The 26,819-nt window shown below is 43.9% G+C and overlaps 1 protein-coding gene across 3 annotated transcripts in view; it reads left to right on the top strand.

Annotated features, from left to right (window-relative positions):
* Positions 1-26,819, top strand: part of arhgef25a (Rho guanine nucleotide exchange factor (GEF) 25a) — a 43,590-nt gene that overhangs the window by 3,811 nt on the left and 12,960 nt on the right. For 2 of the 3 annotated variants that reach the window (XM_086141182.1, XM_086141184.1), the window contains exons 3-4: positions 25,117-25,424; positions 25,778-25,870. In XM_086141182.1, the coding sequence (XP_085997308.1) occupies positions 25,117-25,424; positions 25,778-25,870 (401 nt within the window). Of the gene's footprint in view, positions 1-7,567; positions 7,820-25,116; positions 25,425-25,777; positions 25,871-26,819 lie in introns of those variants that run through there. The other variant, XM_086141183.1, reaches the window with a different exon arrangement.

The raw sequence follows: 26,819 nt of genomic DNA, 5'->3' as shown, positions 1-26,819 counted from the left end.
TCGAACGTGCGAGCAGACGTGCTGTGACAGCCTTTCCCCCTTTCTGCGTGTTTCAAATTTCCATGCGGGTTTTCTGCATGTGTTTTCCGCGTTGTCATTCAGAACACTTGAAGCCAAACAACTGCGGCCAAGTACCGTCCGCTGACTTCTTTACAGGGGAATACAACCATTCGACTGGGCGGCTGACGTGCAGCACACCAAAGGGACACGCTGTGGGCGACTGCGTGAGCGGCTAAGGCTGTCACTGTGAGCCTGAATTTTGTCAAATGCAATGTCCTACTGTGTGGGTAACTAAGGGCGATACCGTGTAGCTTGTTAAATTCAAGATGTCGGCTGATGTGCAGCACGCCAAGGCGATCCATACAGTTAGGTGTCCTAACTGTATGTGTCCTAACTGTATCCATACAGTTAGGTGTCCTAACTGTATGTGTCCTAACTGTATCCATACAGTTAGGTGTCCTAACTGTATGGATTGTGAGGCCGATACTAAGGTCGCTATCAGCGCTTTGTCAGCCCAAGTGGGTGTCGGGGCTAAATATTGTGAGGAGGTTTGGGTTGCAGATTTTGTTTCCCTTTGTTGCTCTACCTGCAGACATTAAACGTAAGGCCCGCGGGCCAAATGTGGCCCGCCATGTCATTTTCTTTGGCCTGTGAGAACGTCTTAAAAGTTCTGATTGTCTTGAAATAAGTCAATATACCACATTTCCCACAAGTCATGCCGATCATTTTATCCGCAAAGTGACGGCATCCCGGCAATAGATTGCATTGTATCCACATCAATGTGATTTTCAACGAGTGGAACTGAGAAATACAAACGACCCCTAAATGTCAAGGAAGAGAAAAGTTGATGCAGATGGAAGGCTGTTTCAAGAAAGACGGGAAGGCGAATACATGTTTGTGTTTAGAGGGGGAAAAAACGCTTTGTCTTTTGTGTTATGAGGCGCTTGTCAAACAGCAAATTCTACGTCGGCATTTTGACACCAAACGCGATGCTAAGTATGACAAAGTTAGCCTTCCAGAAAAACAACAAATTGTCCAAGAATTAAAAGCCAAAATGTTATGCATTTGCATATAATGAGTAGTAATTTCAGTTGTTTAATATTAAGTAGTAGTTATATTTATTTTACATTGCATTTAGTAACATTAATACTGTCACTGAGGGCAACCATCATGCTGATGTTGCCCTCAGTGAAAATGAGTTTGACGCCCCTGTCCTGTGACGACCTCCTTGGCGTTTTATTCCTTTTGTTGCTTTGAGCAGCTGCCAACCTACACCTTTTTCCTTATCGTTGCAACTCGGCACCTTTCGTTTCCAGAGTTTCATATTAAACAGATCTATTATATGCCAGGACGTAAAACGTGCTTGAAATGCTCATTTCTATATGAAATGGAAGCGTGAGGGAATAACTGAAAACAATGACATAATAGTCTTTGTAACACAGCGCTCCCCTGCAGCGTGTAAGAATGGCATTCTCTGCAGTTTAAAAAAGATATCCTGAACTCCATGTTTGTAGAAACATTAGGCTGGGTGGGAACAATGTACGGGGATACGTGTCACCGATTCATTAACTATGAGGCAAATCCTGCAAGCAGAGCCTCTTAAAGCTTTGGGGGGCGGTTCATCCTAGTCCAGGTTCCAGCTGATCTCCGGGCCACTCAAATAGACGTCGGGCTGTTCAGCGCCATCATTTACGGTTACTGAACATTTGGAGTCATCGTGAGGCTAACACATGTTTTTTTGGGGCTGTGAGATGAGAGGGAGGCAAACAATAGAAGAAGGGAAGAAGGAACCTCCTCGCTGTGAGGCCGCAGTGCTTTCCATCGTACCACTTTACCACCCGCCGCCAAAGCACTGTTGTGGTTTAAAGACCCCGAAACCGAGAGAATGGTGATGTAAAAGAGAGCGGCGTGTCCTTTTTTTCATCAAAGATCAGCCTGAACTTGCTTGCACCTCAAGTTGTTTTCGCTTACTATCTGCTCTATTTTTATAGTCTCACATTTGACTAAAAAATTGCATTTGGCACAACGTATCAGACATGAATGCCAATGGTGATTTTAAAGGGGGAAATTCAGCGGTTGCCAAGATGACAGCTCATTCAGTGAATTTCCAAGCTGGAGTACTAGTAGAAAACAACATGGCTTTGCAAAAACAAAAGGCTATGTTCCGACATAGAATCTCTTTATTTATAGTCTATTTTTCTACCTTATCAGCTCGTGTCGAGCTTGTTCGCTAAATCTGCTGAGCTAATGTCGTGAATGTGAATGCAACATACTTTGAAACAAATACTCGGACTCTTTGCCACTAGGAGAAACAGGCGCAGATGCATTTTTCATCTCTCTCCCTGCCAATGTTGCCCACTTTGCTAAAAATGTTGCATTTATGGTTTTTACGGTGCAGCCGGGGGATGGCGGTGGCGCAGGTAGCTCCTCTGCCTCGAAACAAAAAGCTCCCCGGTTCGAATCCTGTATGTGTGGAGTCTCCGTGTTCTGTCTGTGTGGGTTTTCTCCAGGTTCTTGGGTTTCCACGGTCCAAAAACAGACCTTGGAGGCTCTAAATTGCTTGGACATGTGGGTGAATGTCTCCATGTGATGTCAGAATGAGAGGGTGAATGCTTGAATGTATAGCGTGAATGAGAGTTTATGGTTGTATGTCGTACGAATGAAAAGATAAACGGTTGTACGTCTCTACATCCGGACCTGTGATCGGTGAATGAATGCATGCACAACTTGTCGGTGAGGTCCTTTAACCCTAGAACACTAACGTCGGGTGATTTTCACCCAAACAATTCTTGTCATGTGATTTTCATTGTGTTGCCGTTGAGCTTCAGGCTGCTCACTGATGTTATTAATAGTATGTTTGTTTCCCTCCTCCCATCGGCCCATCTATATATTGATGAAAACTGTATTTTATCCAGGATATTGTATCGGGTTAAATATACCCAACGTTAGTGATGGTGTTACTTATTTTAACGTAAGTGTTCTATCATGCAGTTGGTTACCGATATACAAGACTGTCTCCGAAAATTGGAATATTGTGATGAAGTCCTTTATCTACTGTAATGCAATTCCAAAACAAAAGTGTCATTCATTCTGGATTCATTACAAATCAACTGAAATATCGCAAGCCTTTTACTATTTTGATATTGCTGATTATGGCTTACATCTTAAGAAAACTCAAAAATCCTATCTCAAAATATTAGAATATCATGAATAAGTATTTTTTGATTTTTTAATTGCATTACAGAAGATAAAGAGCTTTATCACAATATTCTCATTTTCTGAGACAGTCCTGTATGTGTAAAAACATACATTCGTGGAGTTGTGCCACTTCCAAAATCTGAACTACTTACACAGTTTTATGATCCAAGACTCCGTATCTTTTGTGTACCGAGAAGACCTTCCCTCGCAAAACTATTTTTTTCCTCGTTATTAATCAAAGATAAAGCACCGGTGCCTATCCGTGTGAGGTCCCGGTTTGCTTGTGTTTAATTAACATTTCGTCCTCAGGGTGGTATTTTAGTTAAGTCTTCATCCTTGAATAAAGTGAGTTGTAGCTCCAGGGCTTACTGCTGGCACGCTGCTTTCCGAGCCAGGTTCAGATAGAGAGGATGGAGCCCTGAAGTTTAAGATCTATGACCAGGACTTAAGGGAATGAGCTGTTAATGGAATCGCTGGTATGTGTTTGAATGTGGAGGAATATTTGAAATGTGTCACAACGCATGCTTGTGATATCTGGTGGTACGTAAACATGTGAGTTTCCACCTCCTGTTTAAAGAACGCAGGGTTCACGCTGCCTCGCCGCTGACCTGCGGGTCTGTTACAACACCAGGAGGAACCTCTCGCAGGCGTCCTCGCATAGAGCGACACACCCTTTCCTCAGCGCAAGCCGGCGGTGCAGTTTAACATAGCTGGAAATAAACAGAAGCTCATGCAAGCCCATCTGAAGCGAAGGGGACAATTACGCCGTGACTCCTGCTCCTCGACGGGACGTCGGCCAAAACCCGTCCCCTGACCGTCCCGTTCAGAATGCCAGTTTCCCTTAATTGGCGCTCGGCTTAGAGATGAAGCGAGGAAGGAAGAGAGAGAGAGAGAGAGAGAGAGAGAGAGAGAGAGGGGAACCAAGGGAGAGAAAGCGGGAGAGAAGGAGGAAGGAACATGAAATCTAAGCAAGCATATTTTGGCAGGATTTCAACAGGCTGATGGGGTGAGGAGAGGCTAATGTCAGCTGGGGGTCAGGGAACAAACTGTGAATAAGCAACTGCATCACTGCCAAACCAACGCTGGCTTCGGACATTATTCCTATGTCATGGGTCCAGTCTGTCACCTGTTGTTCTCTAACAGAAACAAATTACACTATAGTTACCATTCATTTACAAGGGGGGGGGGAGGTTGCTATGTTATATTTACATTATGAAAAATAAACAGAATTTTTTTTTCCGAGTGACCTCATTTTATTCAGATTAAATCATATCGATGATAAACAGAAGAAATGGAGAAATATACAGATTTCACCCGTTCCCCAGTGCAGTAGGAAGAATCTCTCTCTCTTTTTCTCTCTCTCTCTCCATCGCTCCTCACATCTGCACAAGCATGCACGCGCAGAGGAATAATCTTCGGTATGTTCATCTGTGGAGAGAGTGAGAAACCTCACGTGGGAGACGAAGGGAGGGCAGGCGTGAGGGAGAGAGATAAAAGTAGAAAGATGAATTGGTGTTAATACACGCCTCACCTCACGTCCCCCGTTCCTCCCGTCAGGCAGGGAAGAACATGTTATCCATATGTCTGATACCATCCGGAGCTTTGCACAAGGCGCTGATAGTTTGCACGCCGACGTTATTAAAGTGGCAAATTAGAAAATGAAGGTTCTCAATTATATATACCAGTTATGTGTCACAGTTCACCTTATTTCATTAGTTTTACCCTGCATTATCCAAGTAGGTTTGTGTGCAACAAGTACAAATGCCCCCTACTGGGTGTTTTGTAGAACGACTTTTTTTTTTTTTTGTACCCTAAGAGCACAAGATAAAATCCATCTGCATTCACTTCATGAATTTTGCATTAGTCTCTGGAGAGAGCGTTCTTCATTATCTCTCACATGTGCAGTTCATATTTGTCTTGACTGATAGTGCGAGCAATTTTCGCTCAATTAGTAATGCCCTGCCCTTGGATCCACGTCTCTGTGTCTGTGTTTTATCTCCCTTCCTTCTGAAAAAAAAAAAAAAATGGCTCTGCGCCTCTTTCCTTGAGCTGGTTCAGATTGTTCTTTCTGTGTGTGGACTTTTTTTTTTCTTTGTTTTGCTGGTCAAATAAGCCTCGGACAAGTGGAGTCATTCAACGATGCTTTTCAATATTCCTCTGGTGAATTACCCCCTTCAGTCAGACGCTTAAAGCGTCCATTATATGCAAAGACACAAAGACAAGAAGGAGACCTTGCAGGCAAAGGAGGGATGATATACTACATCTGTATTAGCAGGATACAGTATATTTTGAGCTTTGCCTCTGTAGTGAAGGACCTCTGTGTGTTATATGATGATGCAGCTATATTTCATTGTACACGTGAGGTAAAAACAAGTTATGAGAGACAGAGCATGTCTGATGTTTCTGCATGTGTGTGTCTGTCTGTGTGTGTGTGTGCACGCGAGGGTGCTTGCGTGCTCTGCTTGTGTGGCTAATGGGTGAGGCAGCGAGGCTGCTCTGTTTGCTCTATCTACTGAAGATGACATGAACATCCTGACGGCGGTTTGCCACCCTTTGTCACCGTGGAGAGATGAACGCCGAGGGGGTGGGGGGTGGGGGGGGGACACTTCGGCCGCTGAAGCACTTGATAGCACATTTGGGATTTGGGGGACGTGCACGTTCATTCGTGCCGGCTGAGTTGTGTAATCCAGGTCGCAATTCAAGATGACATCAACATCTGAGTCATAAGCTAGAGTCCATTGAAATGACTGACAATCACCAAATAAATTTGGGGTCCAACAAAGTGCATCAAATAGTGCGGCGACATTTGTTTCCCTTTTTTCTTCTGCTGCGTTTCACGGCGTGAGCTATTTCCCGGGACAGGTCTGCCGTCTCTGCAGATCGGGGGGGTTTAATATAGAAGAAAAGGCTGATGAGTCATAAACTGGTGATGACTGAGTCTAATGCGCTCTGATGCAAAGTACACACACTTATGTTATGTAATGGGCATCAACCACAACTTCTGAGGCATCCGGGTCGTTCTGTTGGGTTATCATACACAAAAAAAACAACAAAAAAAACACCCCACCTAGAAAGTTAGCGAGGTAATTGCTAATATTGTTATCATTATTATTGGATTTTTTTCCCCCACAAATTTCTTCTATGAAACCAATGCAACACCTCAAAGTTTGACATGCACGCAGGACTCCCCTTGCCATTTATTGCTTATAATTTCTTTATTTTTAACAACAGCCCCCATTTCTGCATTGTGATGATCTAACTTGAAATTGCAGGACGGCGGTTGTTTTCTGTTCCATGTATATTATTGCTATGAGATTATCTTCTGGGAGTTGGTGGCGTTTTTAGATAATGTTCACAGTGGAGTGTATTAGATTCAATGTGTGCCAGTTATTTGTGGATGGGGGATCTCGCTATCAGACGCACAAAGAATGCCAACATTGTGAAATTCGAGACCCCTGGCTCGCTCCATGGAAACACAAAGAGAAAAAACACTCCGGCCCCATGATCATAAATGAACACGGACGTCAATACTGGAGCCGTCCCAGGCAGGAAAGCCCGGCGGGATTCACAAAAGGGGGACGCACAAACTTAGACTGTCAGAAGTTGGGATATAAGCAAATGTTATGGATTATGGTAAATACATCTCCATAAATTGCATTTTGTATGCAATTTCCAAAAGTCAGCCGAGAGCATACGCTGGTGAGTGTGGAGTTTCATCTGATCTGGGATTTAGAAATGCAAGAGCACCGTTTGAGCAGCACGAGAGACTCATCCATGTTGAAAACAGTGTAAAGGAGCACAGACAGACAGAGAGAGAGAGAGAGAGAGAGACTGCGGACGAGCAAGGAAATAGAAGAGAGCAGAGGAAAAAACAGCTGAGGAGGAGGAGGGGGTGAGAGAAAGAGAGGACAGGAAGACAGAGAATTAGGGGAGTGGGAACCTTATCCTGGAATAGCCAGCAACTAGAGCTGCAAACTCCACCCTTCTCACCCCTCCCCTTACTCTTTCTCTCTCTCTCTCTCTCTCTCTCTCTCACACACACACACACACACACACACACATACACCAAAGCAGTCTCTCAGTCTGTCATTTGACCAGGCAGTTTCCAGAAGCAAGAGAGCACAGCACCAAAAAGAAAATAAAAAAGGTAGACATGGATAGATAGCGAGGAAGGTAGCGAGCTCGAGGTAATGAGAAGCCGGGCGGACGGCTTCCCTGGCTTCCCTGGCTTCTTATCAGCAGCTGAAAACCCCCGGGAGTGTGGATTTCCTCTGCATTTGGAGAGTCTTCTACCAAGTCTGGATGCAGCGGCGGAGAGGGGTTAAACCACCATCACCTTACCGAGGATTAAAACTCTGAGGGGTGAACGTCCGCTTGTGTCAGGCAAAGAGAATTCCTTCCAAGCGTGGCCCGGAGGGAAGGAGATAGTGGAAGAGAGAGAGAGCGAGAGAGGGAGAGTGAGAGAGAGAGAGGGTGGCAGGCCATGCCCACCTCTGCTCATGGTCCAGCAGCATGAAAGGAGGCCACCATCATCATCATCGCCACCACAGAGGCTGCGGCTGCCAACACTTGTTCCGCAAAGTCCTGGCCAAGTGCGGCTGCTGTTATGCCCGAGTCCGAGGTGAGTGGCACCGACGGCCAACCTGACACCCGTACACGACACGGAGATATGAAGAAGACAAAAAAAAAAAAAAGTTTGCTGTTGTGCGTCTGCCTCTCGTCTTCCTCGTCTCCTCTCCTAGATTTCCACCCACCTCCGTCTTATCTCTCCCCCCCCGACCCCCCTCGTTCCTCTGAGAGTATGCTAATTCTTTAAAATGTATGCTCTCGGACGCTTTTCCGCCTCCGCACAGAGCAACAGGTGTGTGTGTGAGCGGTGTGCGCTTGTGTCACATCTATGTCTGAACGGGAAAAAACATAAATAAAAAAAAAAAATCCTGCATGACTAATAATGATGAGCCAAGGAGGGAAAACGCATCACACATTCTTCTATTAAAGAGCCAAGTAAAGAGTGTGTCGTGCCTCCCTCTCGCTCTCTCTCCTCCCAATGATGAGTGTGTGTGCTGCATGTGGAGAGATGAAACACAAGATGATACCGAGCCATCCTGGAACGACCCTCTTCTCTCCTCAAAAATCCAAGCAAAACAAGATAACCCCCCCCGACGCCCGACCCCCCCACCGCCGCCTCGACTCTCTCTGTCACTTCCTCCCAGTCTTTTTTTGTAATGAAGTGCAGCAGGAATAGCAAAGGTCCATTAGAACGGTGTGGTTGAGTAAAAGCAGTGGGTGGCATGATGTGTAATAAAAACAAGAGTAGTGCACACACACACAGAGTCCTTCCCAGCCGTGTTTGGAGTTCACACAAAAACTCAGAAGCCACTGTTAGTATTTATCAGACAGCTGAATAAACAAAACAACCCAACGAGGCCGATATGCGTTTTCTTTCTTGTTGTTTGGAGTCGTTTTTTTTTTTTTTTTTTGCAAAAGTAAAAACAAAAACAAAAAAAACAACGTCCGTCGACGGTAGGTGGGACCTGCAGCGAGTCCGCTCCCTTTCTACAAGCCTACATGAAAGGGGTAAAGTGTGGGCGTAGCCATCGAGGTTCTGGACATATAGGGGGGCTCATGAAGTGGGCTTTAATATTATTGGCTGACATTCTTGGATACATACCTCAGATTCCTTCAGTTTAATCTCTTATGTAATAGATATTCTACTTTTCTACTGACCGCAGCCACTGGACTGCACTTTTGCTGTGTTATCACGGCAAATATGCTTAAATCAGGAGAGCCGTAGACTGAAGAAGAAGAAAAAAATAGAGGTTCAGGCTTGTAAAAGAAAAAGCTGTTGAATCCAGCTTAAGGATGAGATCATTTATTTATTCTTTTTTTTTTTGTAACAGGAAGCCTGAAATTCCATTTAGTATGGTATAGTATAAACTGAAGAAGTTGTGCGGTAACCCTCTTGAGGAGCATCATTATGCAACAACTAGAAAAGTAACTCAACGACGCATGTTTTATCCATGTAAAAACCAACTCATATATTATGCAAAGTGCAGAATCATGTAGTTACTACAATCTGGTTCTAACTAGTATAACATGCGGCTTAATTGCAGGTGAGTTATTTAGCTTGTGGATAAATTCCTGATCTTTTCCCCAACAGGGGCAAAACTTTCTCTGATATGTTTCTCGCACGATTATCTCGCCTTTGTATCGACTCAATCCGGTCCGTCGGTTCCGCCACAGACGGGGTCTTCCACAGAAACCGCCGTCCCCTGGATGCTTCTTCTCCTCTTTCAGTCTACTCTCTGTAAACCCTATGGTTTGTGCGGGAAAAATTCCAGTAGCTCAGCAGTTTGTGAAACGCTCAAAAAACCAGGCCGTCTGGCACCGACGACCCGCCAGGAGGAAGGGAAAATTCACTTCATCTAGCTTATTTCTCCTAGACATAACTGAGCCCAGTCTAACATCAGCATGATATCTAGGACTTCTCAAGTTCGTCTTCCGAGAAAGAACATTCTTCTTGGCTCGGCGGGATTCGAATTGAAGCTTCAATATGTCCTTTCCCCTCCTTTGCCTGATCTTTACTGAGCTTTGATTGGCTCGTAAATGAACCTTGCGAAATTGCCCGAGTGATCGAATTTAGATTTAAGCCTCAGTTCGTTACTAAGAATTGACAGAAAAAGGAAACCTTTTAATTTTTCTCATCACACGATTTTGTCAGAGAAGCTTTTTCTGAGCACCAGCAGCTAGGGCAGAAGCCGTATTCCCAGAAGCGATTTTAAAAATTGCAAAATTGTTTTGGTGTGAGCCTTAATATTTCTAATGTGACTCCGATATCCATGAGAAGGAATCCCGGCGTATTTTTTTCTTTTTAAACCATTTTAATCTCGCCTGCTTTTGCATTGGACAAAACTGTGATGTTTCTGTGCCGTTCATGTATTCCAAAAAGCCACGGCGCTGAGACAAAAGCAAATTATAATGTAATCCGTGATTCATTTCCTACCCCAAGCGTAATAATACTCACTTGTAAGCTGCATGACACATGTTACCATATACAGTTATGACATTGCATTACCCTCATTCACATACACACACACGAAGACACACACATGCACGGACGCGCATGGTTGTGTATTTATCTAGTAGCATTTATTTGCTGAAACACCACAATGGTCTGACTGAAAGAAAAAAGAAAGCAAGAAAATATTTCATTTTAGACGCCTTATTCAACACTCAAGGACATCAAACATGTATGTACAAAAAAAAATCAGCAAAAAACAATGAAAATAAAAAATGACAAAGTGGTTTAAAAAATTTGAGGGACTGAGGGGCTTTAATTTAAAAAAAAAAAAAAAAAAAAAAAAAAATGGCCCAAACTTCAGACTCGCCACTTTTTCCAAGCCACTTATTTTTAATGCAAAGCACAGCAACGCTTTAGAGAGAGAGAAAAAAAAAAAAAAAATAAAAAAAAAAATCGATGATCCTCTGACTCATACCTTTCATGCATTACCTCTCAATCACGATCAATATATTGGAAAGAAGACATTTCGTCACAGACCCGAAAGGCGCCTTCGGTGGTGAAATGGAATTTGTTTTGGTACGTGAAAAAAAGTGAGCTTTCGGGTCCGAGCAGCACCTAGGGGAGGGTAGAGGGTATCCATCCGACCGATGCTCGGCGTGATAGAGGAGGCCGGCGAGACGGACAGGTGGAGAGAGAGATGAGCGTAATAAAAGGGAAAAGTGTGTATCATCATAGCTCTGATGTTAATGCAGCTCTGCACGGCACATTAGCAGATTGGCTGTCAGAGGGCCATTAGCCAGAGCTGCTTCCCAGCAAAGGCGGCTGACAGAAGGTTTCCGACTAGATGCTCGGCCATCGGCGTGCATTCTTTGGAGTCAGCTGACTGCACGGGCTAGAAGGAGCCGCAACCTGTTGACTCGCCGATTCAGATGCGGCGGGGCGGATGTGTTTTGGCTATTCATGCATGGGAAAAGGCTGCTTGACATTTACACCAGAGCACACGACAAGGTTAAAAATATATCTCTCGTTTTGTTTCTGTTTTTTTGTTTTTTTTTAAATCCAATAGTGACAAAAATAGAAGAAAGAATTCACATTCAAAGTCTGTACAGGCTCTCAATGATGACAGTGTTTTCCTTATACATACATGGAAATGTTAAGCTGCGATGTAAGATACAAACCTGCGCCCTACGCGGCCAAAATAATCCTTTTTTCTATGTTTCATCTTTGCCGCAACAAGCCTTCGCTACGTACGATGACGGTGGCTCAGCCGACACCAACTGACAAAATAAACTCAAGGACGATAATCTTCTTTTGAAAGAAATAAACAAACAAATAAATAAATAAATACATAAAAATTACCACTTAAGCTGTTCACAATAAAAACATGAGAACGGATCATCAGGCAGGAAAAACATGTCTGTGCTTGAATAGTGACACATTCATTACAACAAATAATACATAAATAAATTCAAATTGACATTGAAAATGTCAAGGATTTTAGACGGAAAACATGTAATTAAACATGAATGTCTCAAAGGATTTTACACTTCGGCCCACAGGTGCAGATGTGCGCTAATGTTAACGCATTTCCCCCAAAATGTAAGCAAAGTGATGCACTTTTCATTCGTAGGTGAAGATGATGTTGCAGTATTGTATCTCCGGAGGCTTTTGCAAAGAAACACATTGATGTTTTTATCACCAATTGTAAAAAAAAGGAAATTTACACACTCTTTTTTTTTTTCCCCAAATACTGTGTCTGCATCTATTTGATTGCGACCTTTTGCCCCTGACCTGCATTGTTGCCCTGTGGGATAGCTCTCAATTGTACCTTTCCCTCTTTCCCTCGTTCCTTTTTTCCTTCTTCCCCTCTTTCTATTTTCTTTCTTTCCTTCTCGCACTGCTCAAACAGAAAAAGAAAAAAAGAGTGCAAACTGTATATTTCTATATGTAACTTCATTCGACTCATAGATGCATGCAGTGGATTAGGACACGGACGCCTCCAGCAAATGATGCAAATGCGTGCACGTGCTTGTGCACACACACACACGCACACGCACACACACACACACACACACACACACACACACACACACACATATACGGATGAATGGCAAACAGAGAGACAACAGTCTTAAACACAAACGGAACAGTTTTGATCCACAACATGACCATAAATGGAGCTGAAATGGCCTTACACTCCATTTGATTGCGTATTTGTAAGTGAATATCTGTGTACATCACCGGCACATGAGCAAGAACACACACACTCACACACTCACACTCACACAACCATGTGTGTGTACAAACTCGAGTCATTATCAAATCAATTCCACGTGACTGATCGTGACCAGTCGCTGTTTTTGTTCTATGAATCATGCAAAAGCGAGATTTTAATTGCCCAACTCCTCCAGGGTGCAACCTCAGATTTCTTAAGCGATTGCAACAGTCAGAAGAAGCGTTTCCAAAAAAAATCAATTGATTAAAATGAATAATAGTCGATTGTTTTTTTTTTTCCTCTGAAGGCTGAATGGCCGACTCATTGATAGATCAGCTCATTCTATTACACGTGAATTAAATGCGTATGATACAAGAGTCCGGTACAGATGAAGAATTTGTTCACGGACCCTTGCGAGTCCAGTCTGCGAGGCCTTGCTCAAGGGCAACTTGTGTCGTTGTGTTTAAGACTCGGACTCCGGCGTTTCCCTCGGCTGACCCCGTGACCCATGAATAATTTTCCTAACTAATTGATTTAGCGTTGACCAAAAAAAAAAAAAAAAGCACTGCTGGCAAAAGCAAGGGAAAATTGTTGTGACAAAAGCGGTGTGTCTTTTTATGTCTCCCCTGGAGGAGCTTTTTTGTCATCAGCTTATAAGGCAGACTTCAGACATTATGGAAAAAGCCACAGAAATAGCTGAAATGAAGGTATGCCGCTGGATCGCCGCGGCCCGGCCTTGCGCTCGGCGGTCTGAGATATTTTTGCACGCGAGCCCACCCTACACCTCGTCATCTCCCCCCGCCCCCCCGTCTCCCTCCGCCGGCTGATCATTATTGTTTTTCTCCGACTGAAAGAGAGAGCGGTGCGAACGGATGAGTAGACCTGCAGAAACCCGACTCTTCCTTAAAGCTGAATGGCTTTTGGTTTAAATGTTGCGTGATATGTTGGTTTTGGAATGTGAACAAGCGGAGCTTTAAGATTATTCCTTAGGCATTGTCTTTTTTTTTTCTCTCTCCCCTCCCTTCCTCCTCTCCCTCAGACGGGTCGGCACGCGGCCAGTTGTGCGGTTTTTAATTATGTCTTCTCCCCTTTCCACTGTTTGCACCGTCCACCTTGGTTCTCGGCTCTTTTACTTTTGCTCTACTGAACAACCTTCCTCTGACATATTTCCAGGGCTCCTGTGCACTTCTTCTTTTTCCATCTCTTTCTCTCTCTCTCTCGCTCCCTCTCTTCCTTAAGGCTCTGTTTGTAAATGTGAAGAGGAGGAGAATGAGGGAACAAATTATGAAACACAGGAGTGCATTCCATACCTTGTTTAGAAAGAATTCTCCAACAGCACAGAGGGGGAGAGGAGCCACTTCCCCCCTGCAACCCCCCCCACCTTAAGACCATATGGACCTTTTTATGTCTGCGGTCTTCAGGGGTGTCGGTCGTCTTTAGGTCTCAGGACTAATTCCTCTCATAGCGTTCGCTTCCTTATCCTTATTAAATGATCTTTACTTTTATGCTACAGGTCTCCCCAGAAATAGCCGCCGGGGGCGTTGTCCTTCAGAATCGAAGCGGAGATGTGCACGGCTGTGAGCGAAAGATGTGATTTTATGGAGAGCAACGTCCGTCGTGAATGGATGACGGTGCTGTCGAAACAGCGACTTGTTGAGTTGAGCTTTTGCTTAACATCGAAGGAGCGAACGGCATTCTTGTTGTGTTGACTCCTGACCCGAATTCTTTATTTTGGACGTCTCCTTGCCCTCCGTCGGCGGAGGACGCTCTAAAGCGAATAGCTCGAATAGCTCATTCCTGATTATTTTATGCGTTGGTAAATTTACAGCGAGTTCTTGGCTCTCGCTGTAAAACACAACTTACAGAAGAAAATACGGCCGGATGATCGTATGTGACAAACAGAAGACGTTCTTATTGGAGCCAGAAAAGCATCACAAAAATGTTTTGGGGAAGTTCATGTGGTCTTAAACTAACTGTCTAGAACTATTAGATAACAAAAAATATTATTTTTACTCAACCAGTGACACATTGGGTAATAATTTGGGCAGATGATACATAATGAACTTATTTATCCTCAGATGCAAGCCAGTTTAAATAATCCATTATCCAGTGTATTCAGATCCATTCATAGGATCACCACCATATGGAGAGCTGCTGCTCCAGATATATAGCATTCTGAATAGCCTAAAGCTGACAGGTGCAGATGGTTTTGTATTTGGAATGCGTATTTTTCAAAAGAATAATAAGATATTGTTCTGCAGAATAGCGTATTAATATTGATGCTCGCCCGTGCTAATTTTTACAGGTGTTTTTTCTCAAGTGCAACGGGAGCTACCGTGTACGCGCCCACGTGTTTAGGCTGATTTGATGTCTTTGCCGATGGCTAATCTTTTGTTTGGCCATCTCTCGCTCTCTACTTCTTGGTGTAGTTGCTATGGCAATGAGAGGGGAGGGAGGTAGAGACAATGGAAAGGAAGGCGAATATTTATCTGGAAAGCCAAGTCAGAATGAGAACCCTTGGAACATCACACCTCTTATCTTTTACGGGTCAGACGCCGTGCAAGACCGGTCAACCTCCACATCAAATAGTAAAACACGTGCACGTGCGTGTGGGTTTATTTCCAATGCGCACGATCAACATACAGCGGTGACCTTGTACGCACCCGGCTGGGGAAAAACAGCAGGTGCCCGAGGAAGCGGCGAGGAAGTCAAGGGGCCAGGAGGAAGCCTCGACGTCCTCTCGGCCCGACGGGCACGGCAGCTTTGTGTTTGGCTTTTCCTCGCAGGCATCCTGGCCGGCCTTTGCCGCAGTTGCCGGTTGGAATCACGATTTGCTTTTAATTTTGGCACGGTTTTCAGCCACCGCAGGCGTAGCGGTGCCATCGCATACCCCTCCACGCCCATTCCATTTAGTGTATGATAAACAATATCATGAACAGCAGTATGTATAAGTGTATATGCGCTTGCTGATCGCTCATTTTGGTCCGGGGGCCACATACGGCCTAATTTGATGTCACGGGGGCCAGACCTGTAAAATCATTACCTACAGGAAGTCCAAATTTTCCCTTTGTTTTAGTGTAGAGGAGGTCAACAGGTAAATTATAAAAATCTTTACATGGAATGGACTTTTTCTCTAAAAAATATGTGATGAATTAATATTAAAAATGAATTTTAAAAAAGATTTGATGAAATCACATCCTACAAAATATTGCTGAGTTAAAAGAGAAAATCTTGTCATAGTGGGAAAATTTCCCACTAGAATTTATTAGAAATTGATTGGTAGCATGTAGAAAAGGAGGTATAATGTTTACAAGGCTAGTGGTGGCTTTTCCGGTTATTAAATCAATCTTTTTATTTTTGCCCGTCTTAATAATGTCAGCAGATGTTTTTTCATCAAAAATCATTTTGTTTTCAAATTTTGAGGCAAATAATACATTGCAAAATTACTTTTTCATTTTTTCCTTGACCTGTTTTTTTTCTGAAACCCACTGTATAAAACTTCCAGATGCATGTGAGAAAAAACACACGGGCCACACTAACACAAAGATTTGATTTCAGGCAGGGGGCCACAAAATATTGTTCCGAGGGCCGCGAGTCTGAGACCCCTGCTCTAAGGGACGTGTTTGGGACCCCTCTCCGTGTTGTTGTCCACATACAACCCTGTAACTATCGCTCTCCAGATTGACTAAAATAATAAAATCACCAGAGGAAAACAGAGTTGTTTTTTTTTTTAAATTAAAGATCGCAAGAAAGCAGGAAAAGAAACCTAATTTATCAGTAATCTGCGGTACCGGTCAAGGTCTTCGAGTTCCTTTGTATCCAGACGGCTGCGGATCTGTTGTGGTTCCATCACACTGATATCATCGCCGAGTTGGCAAGTCAGCAGCTCCTCTTCCTGTACAGGCTGAGTGTGCTCATTGTGAATAACTGCCTTTGTCACTCTCATATTTTGTGCTGTTGACTCATTATTTCCTTAACAGCGGGCCGTCAGTGGTGAGCAACCATCAGGCTGTCAAGGGCGTTTCTTTCAGCAGCCGAGGGTCACCGTGGCGTCCAATCAGCATTTGCCTCATGACCCGTTTTGACATTTTACACACACACATGCACACGTACTGGCACGCAGGCGAAAAAAAAAACAAACACGCAAAACGACAAAATGGCGGAGTTTAAGCTGAGGGTTAGTTTGATTTATATCACAGCTGTCCAGTCTTTCAACTTGTGTTAAAAGTTGGACAACTTAAAGGATTCCACGGGCCAAAAGGTCGCCGTCTATCTTTGGCCTTTGAAACAAAAGGGATTCGTAGAGGAATCAAACCCCTGTGGATAAACTTGACTTTGCTGTATACTTTGGCGGTGAGGCAAAACCAAAATCATACTGTTTTGTTCCTGATTATAAAAGAAACATTTCCCCGCATCCAGCGAAACATCTGAGTCGTGAATAAAATTCGATCAGATTTACGGGAAATGTTTGTTTTTTTTACAATGTGAAAAACAAAGAGGTGGGGTTGCTTGAGACCTCTTAACAGCGATCAATAGTTTGCACTCTTGGCAGCTGTCAAAATATATATTGCTCTGGACAAAATGGCATTTTAATAGCTTTGTAACATAAGCATAAACACACACCCATGTGGCACACACACACACATGCAAGAACAGATTATTTTTCTGCATGCAGGATTAATTAAAGGATCTTCAAAATAATGAACCCCCAAACTTCTCCTTCAAGTATTCTTCTGTTGATCCTGTAATGCTTGGCTGATAATGCACGAAAGAGGCCTTACTACAACTTTAATCCCCAATTTGTGCCCTCACCGAGTCACACTGCGAGGGCGTTTGGAGTTTGGAACTCTCAGGCTTTCCCAAAAGACAGAGAAAATTACGGGAAAAGATTGGTGGGCGGGGAGATGAATAGACAGATATTGTCGGAAATCAAATCAAATTTAAAATTAAAGCTTATTTTAGCCCTTGTTACAAAAGAAAAAGATGATAAATCAGCTTTATATAATTTTTTTTCATCATTCTTTTTCTACTTCATTTTATTGTTGTTGTTTTTTTAGCCCTCGTCTTCGAAACCCGCGACAAATAGCCATCTGTAATTAAGAAAAAAAAAAAAAACTAAACGCCCAAGTATCTGCCAGAAATAACTTGAAAATAAAAAAAAAATGCAGAAGAAAAAGCACAATTCTGGAAGTCACCTAAGGATTGCCATGATATTAAAAATAAGAAATCATTTGTATGCTCCGGATGATTAAGGCGATGGTGTGGTTCATGTGACTTAGTAAATGTGAATTTCCTTTACGGGGGGAGGCGGGGGGGGCACTGACAGAGGTCTGAGAACCACTGTTCTACCATTTTCACGTTTATCACAAACATATCCACTCTTCTAGTCTCACACTGCCTGGAATCCCAGAGAGGAAATAACGAAACAAAACAATGACACCGGTTAGCCTCGTCTCATCAATGCTGATCTATTCTCTCATAAACTAGTAGGTGCCCACTGGGGGAAGCTCTTAGGTGATGGGAAATGCAGGCATTATCCTTTATGTAAATGCACTTTACCTCTTGAAATGCACCTCCAAACTTGCGGGGATCTGACTACGGCCTGGAATCTGGGGTTTAGGTTGTTAAATCCCAATAGTCCACTGTTTCAGAGTCTCATCTTTGTTGGCATCATCTCCTTACAGCCCTGATTAATTGTTACTTGCACTCATGTAGCGTTTACGGTGATCATAAAGAAAAACACCCAAAAAAAGTCTGTGTGTGTGTGTGTTTGTGTTTGTGGGTGTGTGTGTGTGTGTGTGTGCATGGTGGAAGTGGTGGGAAACTGACCCTGATGGCTTGTTTGTGTGTCACTTGACTGTGTCTACCACGTATTTCCTTCTCTGCTTTTGGAATCATGTTTGTGTGTGTGTGTGTGTGTGCATGTGTGTGTGTGCACATGTGTGTGTGTGTGTGTGTGTGTGTGTGTGTGCACGGACGCGCACAAACTAGGTCAGTAGGAGGACAGGAAATCTTTGTTCACTTGTCTGACTGCAATGTGTCTCTTCAAAAGTTAAGACATGCAAGCACACTCATGTATATGATTGCGTGCATGTTATAAAACCTCTATATGTTTGAGAAGAGGAATTAGCACACTTCATACTTTAGCGTTAGCGCATTTCACACATTTTACCATCTGCTTCCCTATACTTACTTGCATCTGTATTGATGTTGATTAACCTTTATTTAGTGCAGATCAAAATTATTACATCTCTTACCCGATCTCTTATTCTTTACCCTATTTTTCCATGTTTCATCAAAACCCAGTTATTATCAGTAGATTTGTAGTTTTGCAAATTTCATAATATGAAGAAGAGAAACATGGGAAAGGACAGGAGTGCAGTTGTTTTTTTTTTTTTTCCTACCGGTTGGTTTTACATGCTTGCGTCGCTATCAGCAGCTCTGGGGCAGAGTGTTGCATCACAGAAGGGAGCTGTGTGTTGAGCTCCCGGGGCAGGACCTGAGCCAAAGTCTAAAAAATCACTGCACTGCAGATAGATGCGGAGGGAAAAGGAAAAAAGAAGGGGGGGGGGGGGGAGAAAAAAGGGAACAGTCAAGTGTCAGTTTCAATTAATCAGAAACCACACAAACAACACACACAAAAATCCTCTTTTGGCCCAAGGAGATATAACAGAGTGGGAGAACAGTAACAGAAAAGACACATTAGCTTGTACAAAATGTCGCAAAATTCATTTAATCTCCATTTTAATTTGAATATAAATCCCTTTTCAGGGCATTTAAGATCATATGATTCATGTAGTAAAGTGCTTTGATTTCTCATCTGGATGCACGAGTGCAGAGCGGGTCTGGCTGTAGCTAATGCGAAGAGTGTCCATTTCCCCTGAGTGGAGGAAATGCAATACGCAAGTAGAGCTCGTGCTAAAGAGCATGAAGCGGAGAGGGCTCCGGAAAACACGGGCGGGAGAGGGGGGGGGGAGCGGCTCGAAAGCAAGTATGCAGGTGGGCGTCCGGTGCCTGCGAGCCGCCGGTGATTGGCAGCTGAAACTGTCTCTAGAATCGGGCGTTTAACGTGTTACATGGTGTTGACTAGTAGGTCAACAGCTTCTGATGTCATGTCAGTCTTGACGGTTGCATGAGACAGGAAGAGCAGATGTCGGACACTGCGCGTTCAACTGAACAGAATCCCCACCAGAGGTTGGGGGTACGAGCGGGTCGATACCCGCATATCTGACTGGACGGGTATCGATGACGTGCTACTTATGTATGGAGAGGGCATTGCCAGATCTCCAGAGCGGAGCGGCTGTAAACAAGTTTGCTTCATTGAACGCTTTTAGCTTGTTTATCTTATGAGCTCTCACTTAACACCCAATCAATAAAGGGGAGTTTGACCGACCTTCACCCAGAGACCACCGACAGTGTAGCTGTGCACTTTTTCGTCGTTCTTTCACTCGAGGCCGCGAAATCTCAAAAGTTAGAAAGTTCGTCTTTTGCTTTGGTCATATCTGGCTCTGACATCCGTGACCTTCGCAAGAAAACGCCACCGGATTTTTCCCCCTCTTCACATGACTGCGCAAGCTTGGTCACAGATAGTCACAGGATAATCGAATTCAACTGTAGAATACACGAAAACACGCAGTTCATGGAATACAGTTAGAACAGATGTAGAGATAAAAATTCGATTTAATGCAAAACATTAGCGCCTATTAGATATGTAACAAGAGTTACGTGAAACTTGATCATAATCAAATGATCGATAAATGAACATTAGTGCAACAAAAACTGCAACAGAATATGAATATAATTGTTAGCGTTCCCAGCTAACAGTTAAGAAGGTCCCCAGGGGTTTCCCTCCCTCAGCCCCGAAACACGCTGTCAGTTCATCGGAGACCTTAAACCAGGGGTGTCAAACTCATTTCTCATGGCGGGTCAAATACGGCCTAGGTAGACGTGTGTGGGCCGGACCATTAAAATAATGGCATACTCAGCAATAAATAACCAAAATATGTCTTTCCTCTGTTTTGGTGTAAAGAAGTACAAGGACATTAGGAAAATCTTGGAATTTAATGAACAATCCCTTTACAAAACATTTCATGAAACACCTCATATTTCCTTTGACAAAAGTGCAATTTACTTCTATCATTCACATGGATGCATTGCAATCATGTGATCATGCGATCCTACTGATCATACAAAGGCAAAAAACTTTAACAAGTAATTGATATTGAAAAATATAGTAATGCACTTTAAGATAAAATGAGACTTATAAAGACAGGGATTTTTAAACCATTTACACATGTGCATATAAAATCTGAATTGAATCCCTGCCTACACCCTACAAACTAAAAAGAGTGCTATTAAATGTGAAAAGAAGAAAGTATTCACCTGTCCTGTAAATGTGTAAACTTCATACCTGAAACATGCATACACATACAATACATACTGAAAATGTATGGAGTTGCATGAAAATTGAATTCCACCATACTCGTTTGTAGTGAAGCTGGTGACTAACTTTAGATTGCACATTTTCGCTAACAATTAGCTTGCTGGCATTTACCGCTGTTTCGCTGATTTCTCTGCTTTGGGTGAAAGTGGACGCTGTTTCCTCAGACCCGCCAGCAATTCGTTGATCTTATCTCTTCTCACTGTCCTTGCAAGCTGTCATATTTTTCGCTATGATGAGTCTCGTAGTGGCGCCGAATATTATATTCCTCAAATAACGAAACTTGTTGCAAACACGCCAAGCACGAAGGTTTCCCATGCGACTCCGTAAATAAATAGGACGTAGTCCATTTTTCTTTGAAATTTCTACACTCTTTAACTACTTTTCTCTGTTTTGATAACGACATTTTGGCTAATGAGGGGGTAGCGGGGAGGTAGAGAACGGGGAAGAAAAAACGTCACAACAAGCAGCAGGTGGTACATTGATAACGTCTGCTGATTGGTCCGTCTCAGTGACGCTGATTGTCGTCTACTCTGATCAAAAGAGTGCGCCCCCTAGCGGAAATTCTTGAATTGCATTTAATTAAAAAAAATAAATCCTTGTCTTATATGCATTTTTTCACTTTCAAATTATTCTGCGGGCCTGGTTGAACACCCTTGCCGATCCCGACCCACGGGCCGTATGTTTGACACCTCTGCCTTAAACGGTCCACGCCCGTGATTGGTCGAGACAGAAGGCCGCCCGCATTGAGCTCACTTCCTCGCGACTGTCGCCAAGTGATCGCCCAAAAGGGAGAGTGCTGGGTTGCTCGAAATCATTCTAAAGAGCAAAGTCCAAACCTGTCGTACACGGAAAGTCATAAGACGAGTCTTTTGCGATTTGGTGCCGAATAAGTCAAATTTGGCTCGCAAGGGTGTGAACGCCTCTCCACCAATGACAGCTGGAACGGCACCCCCATAAGCAGATAAGCAGTGTTTATAATGAATGAACGAAGAAACGGATCTAATCTGAACTGGCCGTCCATGCTCTTCAATGTTCATGTACGACTGATGGACACTTTTGATGCCGGTTGTTGTTGTGAATGTTGAGAAAAATGCCAATGCTGATATTTTGATACATTTTGAATCGTGTTAGCAAGACAAAGCCTGGCGCTTATTACATGGACGTTAAGATTCTGGTGAATACCCAAGATCGATGAAAATCATTATTCTGACATTTCTACAGTGTCAGACTGTCTTCAGGTGATTCTCTGTGTTGTTGGCTTTTATGATAAGGTTTGTTTATTTGAGACCATTTTTGGATTGGGTATCATCTGGAGTTTCATTGCATTTCAAACAGAACTTCGGGGTCCGACATCTTGCTCATATTAAACCGATATCCGCTAAAGCCGGATTCAAAACTTCACGACCGCGTATCTAAAACTACTTAGCTGAAGAGAGCTCGGCTCAGCTCGGCATCGCAGTTCTTCGGCGCGACGGCTTTCGAATGAGACTTCTAGCAGCTCAATCACGCAGCCGGTGGGCGGCGGGTAAAAGCCCCGCATTAACTGATCACCGCAGATCAAGCCGGCTTAATGCAGCCCTGTTGTCCTGCTCATTCGGCTGCTGATTATCACAAGCACATAAACAACAGTCAAGCTGCATTAACAAAATCAGCCAGGGTAATCTTTTCTTAGAAGCGCCATTATCAAGATGAATATCCCTGGGCACCATCAGCACGCAGCAGCAGAGGAACAGTGGGAAGGTTGTTTTTTTTTTTACCTCTCTGAATTTCCATGATGTAGGTGTATAATAGCATCACCTCCTCTCATCCTGCGACGTGTGGGGCGAGTGGAGGCAGGTTGTGCCGAGGGGAAGCTTGTCATTTCCCATTGTGCTCCGCAGTTTCCTCGCCGTTACTGTGACTGAGAGCCAATTGAAAGAAATGATAATAATTTTGACATCTTGTATGAGGTTTAATAACAATACAGAAATTAATGCTTCCAGGGTCAACTGGGGAAACTGACACAATGGAAGGAAAACTGTCATGTCGCCATGGGGACGGGCCTCATTACGAAGCTGCGTGTTACTAATCCGTATGTTTGTCAGAGCTGGAGTTCAAAATCTCAAAGCCGTGGTGTTATTGCTGCAGAATCTGAATTGCGCACACACTCCGAGGGTATCACCCTTTTCTTTTTTCTTTCGATAAACTATCTCAGCTGATGTCTGGATTTGGTTAGACGCCACGTTACGGGGCTCTGCACTCTGACCTCTTGACCTGGCCTCGACTGAAACCGAGCCGCTAACACCGGGAAACACGAACCCGCGGGTCTGGCTCTTGTTTGTGATTAGGGTTCCAGTTTTGGCAGGCAAATTCGCTTGGTATTTCTCGGTAATTCACTTTTACTAAAGAACCGTGTAGATTCGTTTTTGAAGTGAGGGTTTTCACACCAGCGGCGTTGAAAATTGAATTTAATTGTAATTTTTTTACTTTTTTTTTTTTTTTTTCATATTATGTCGCCTGATGAGTCTGTGAGAAGATGGATCTTCCCTCTCCGTACAAGTTGCCTCACTGTGTCGGCGCCATCAAATAATTGCTTAGGGTTTCAGAAACTGCCCTGCGGGGTTTGGCCATTTCATTGTACTCCTCTCTGCACCATGTATCGTCCCTCCGCCCCCCAACCCTTAGATCTCCTGACGCGCTTTCATGTGGAATAGAAGAGCGGGGTCGGGGAAAGATTGGCGGCGGCGACTATGGGAAATCTAAACCGATGCGGGATCACACAAACACACACATTATGCCTTTAATATACATATGGTGAAGGACTGCGGGGTGAGATTACAGGGATCCTGTTGTTGCTGTGGTGAAAACACACAAATAGACAAGATTTGTGTTAGCAGCTTGAATCCACAAACAATGTACTGTATTTGAACCAGAGAGTTTCCGCTCTGAGGTCAGACATTTTTAATCTCTGTGACTGAGGTTTTGTTTTTTTTTTGTTTTTTTTTGCACCAGTAGCAATAGGTAGGGAGAATGTTTTATACAACTCGATATTGCTGATTGCTGCTGTGGTGGGTGCTTTATTTCCAAAGCAATTAAATAAAGTGTGGAAAAAAACATAAAGAAGGAAATGCAAAGTTTATTCTGGTTGTGCTTTTGAAGTTGCCATCCGGTTTAAGTGTTCTGGAGAAAGTCCTATCTATGGCTCTCATAATAAATCATCTGGGGGTGAGTGTTGTCTTATTGAAAATGGGACGCATGATGAATTCAATAACCAATCAAATGGACAATGTGCTTTAAAAAGCAAACCACAAAAAAAACAAAACAAAACAAAACAAAAAAAAACGTCATAATTTGATGGATTGCACCAGATAATTTTTGCGTGGTAAGCTTTATCTACAGCCTCCAGTCCAGCCAAACAAAACAAATAATCAGTATTATAACAGTGCATTCAGTCAAATTGTGCTCTGCATGATTAAAAAATAGACAAATAAATCTTTTGTGAGTGCAAAAGAAATACTTTTGTATTTACTTCCCTTAGCTAAGGGAGGTGTTTCTCCGTCTGAAAGGGATTGGTGATGAAGGGCCGGAGATAAGTTTGAGGGAAAAAAAAAGACGTGATGCATGAACTGTGTCTGAGCGCAACAGATAAAACCCTGCAGACAAACAGGCCGGCACGGAGCGGGATCCATCTCAGAAGAAGGGGCAGTAAGAGTTGGCTGGAAGAGGCAGGATGGAAACGGCGCACAAGAGAGAAAAAAACAAACAGATCCTGTGCGCGGGTTCTATTTTCTACAAAGGGTTGAAAAATTGACGTCCGGACGCCGCCCGCCACTCCGAGCTCACTTCCCATGTTCTGACATCACGGCTGTGGAGCTGATCTGCAAATTGTCTCGAATCCTCCTCAAATGTCAACTGACCTGACCTGTCTGCGTGCGCGGACGCACAAGTCAAATGTTAAAAAAAAAAACCATCCGCTCGGTATAAATAGAGATTCTTTCATCGCGCAGCTTGCCGCTGCAAAGGAAGCCCGTTTTTGTATGTCCACTCTTTTGTTTTTATTTCTCTCTTTTGCGTCTTCTCTGCCGTGGCATACGTGCCCTCTGTTTTCCAATCCTCCTCCCACTAACCTGCACCTCTTTTAATGCATAATCGGGTACTCATCCATCCAAAAAGAAAAGAAAAAAAAAAGGAAAGACATTAAAAAAACAGCAAATATAAAAGTGGAACATTCTTTACTGTTATTTTACCTTTTTTCTATAGACTCATATTCTGCAGCGGGCAGTGAGGGCAGCATCTCTACCTCCGTGGCGTCCCTCCCCCCGCAGGCGTCGGGGAGCTCGGCCCCCAGCTCCCCCGGCTCCAAGCGCTCCGTCAGCACCCTGAAGAAATGGCTCACAAACCCCGTGCGGAAACTCAGCGCCGGCGCCTCCGCCAAAGGGGAACGTCAGATCCGCAAAATCGAGGGAAAGCCCCCACCCCTTCCGTCGCACAGCCACAGCTACGAAGCGGCGAGCTCCCCGAGACCCGACGACCCCGTCGCCATCCTGCCGGTCACCCACCGGGAACTGGTGAGCTCGACGAACCCTCCCCTTTTCCAATACCTGACCCCAGAATGACCCGGTTCTGGGGTAAACAGTGAAAGTGACCGTCTTACGTAAAGCCGAGCTCCCGACCCCGGTGGCTCTCGGGAACATGGCAGACGTCGGAGGTTGGGACAGGTACCACGACAGCAGGAGATGTGATGTAACAGCGTGAAGAAACAGGAGCCGCTGTGTTTCGTGACTTATGTGATCATGCAGCTGCTTGTGTGTCAGCGATCAGGAGCACGGATATGATGGACTGTTATTCTGAAATGCAGATGTTTGTGTGTGTGTGTGTGTGTGTGTGTGTGTGTGTGTGTGTGTGTGTGTGTGTGTTCCAGGAGTGGAAAGATGGCCTGGCAAGCCCGGAGGACCTGTCACCAGCTACACTACAGTCTCCCAGTTACATAACTGATTCACTGCAAAACACCCAGGTCTGTCTCCTTGATCTACCGCGCAGTAACGGCGACACTATTTGAAAAATTGTTTTTTTCCTGTTTATTTTCGTCCAATACGACAACGTCAGCGGGAATAATAAGTCCTACTTGTAATTTTTACGCTCGAACGAAAACTGCTGTATCACATTTAGCGTCGCTCATGCGAGCCAGAGCACAAGGTGCAAATCTAATACAGATTTATTAGCAGGGAGTTTAATGTCGGCGGACCGGGAACGAGGGACCGGGCGAGGAAGAGGGGGTAATATTCTCGGTGAGGAACCTGGCGGCAAGGTGACATCAGTACTCTTTGTCGCCGTGGCCCTCCAGCGAGCTCTTGAAATAACTCCCGCCGGAGGAGCTCAATTATGAAGCAAAACAAGTGTACAGATAAATGTATGATTGTAGCTCTCCTGGTTTTAATATGCACACACACACACACACACAGACACACAGCGAGCCAGTCTAAATGAATAAAAGGGTCTTCACGACATCGATGAGCCAGACGACCGGAGGGCAGAGACCTGTGTGATGTGTGAGTCACACTTTTCCAAAAGCATGTGTTTGGTGAAAAGGAAGAGAAGTAGCACAAACAGGTTTAAAAAACAAAAAAAAAAAGAAATGACTTGGCTTTTGAGAACAGAGAAGGAATATTACGTGGAACACATGCTTTTCGTTTTCCTCGCAACTCTGACCCACGGATCGGCTGAAGCGGCTTTTTAGAATTGCTCGGTGTTTCCGGCGAGGCTGATGTGCACAAAGCAGCAATAATGCGTGAATCAGCAGAGCTTCAAAGGTGTCAGTATAAAAAAAGAAGAGAGAAAATGAGGTTTGAGCACTTGACGCCGCGTTCTTCTAATTTCAGTCTCATCCACGTGTCAGAAGCTGCTAATACGATTACATCAAGTGGGTGAGGTCGGTGCTTTTGGTGTTTTTACTGCCAATCAGC

Source organism: Fistularia commersonii, chromosome 34 (assembly GCF_037954325.1).
Source record: "Fistularia commersonii isolate RoL2024-O1a breed Wild chromosome 34, RoL_Fcom_v1.0, whole genome shotgun sequence".
Lineage (NCBI taxonomy): Eukaryota > Metazoa > Chordata > Actinopteri > Syngnathiformes > Fistulariidae > Fistularia > Fistularia commersonii.
Note: the sequence above shows the minus strand (reverse complement) of the source record. Positions and strands in the feature narration are given on the sequence as shown.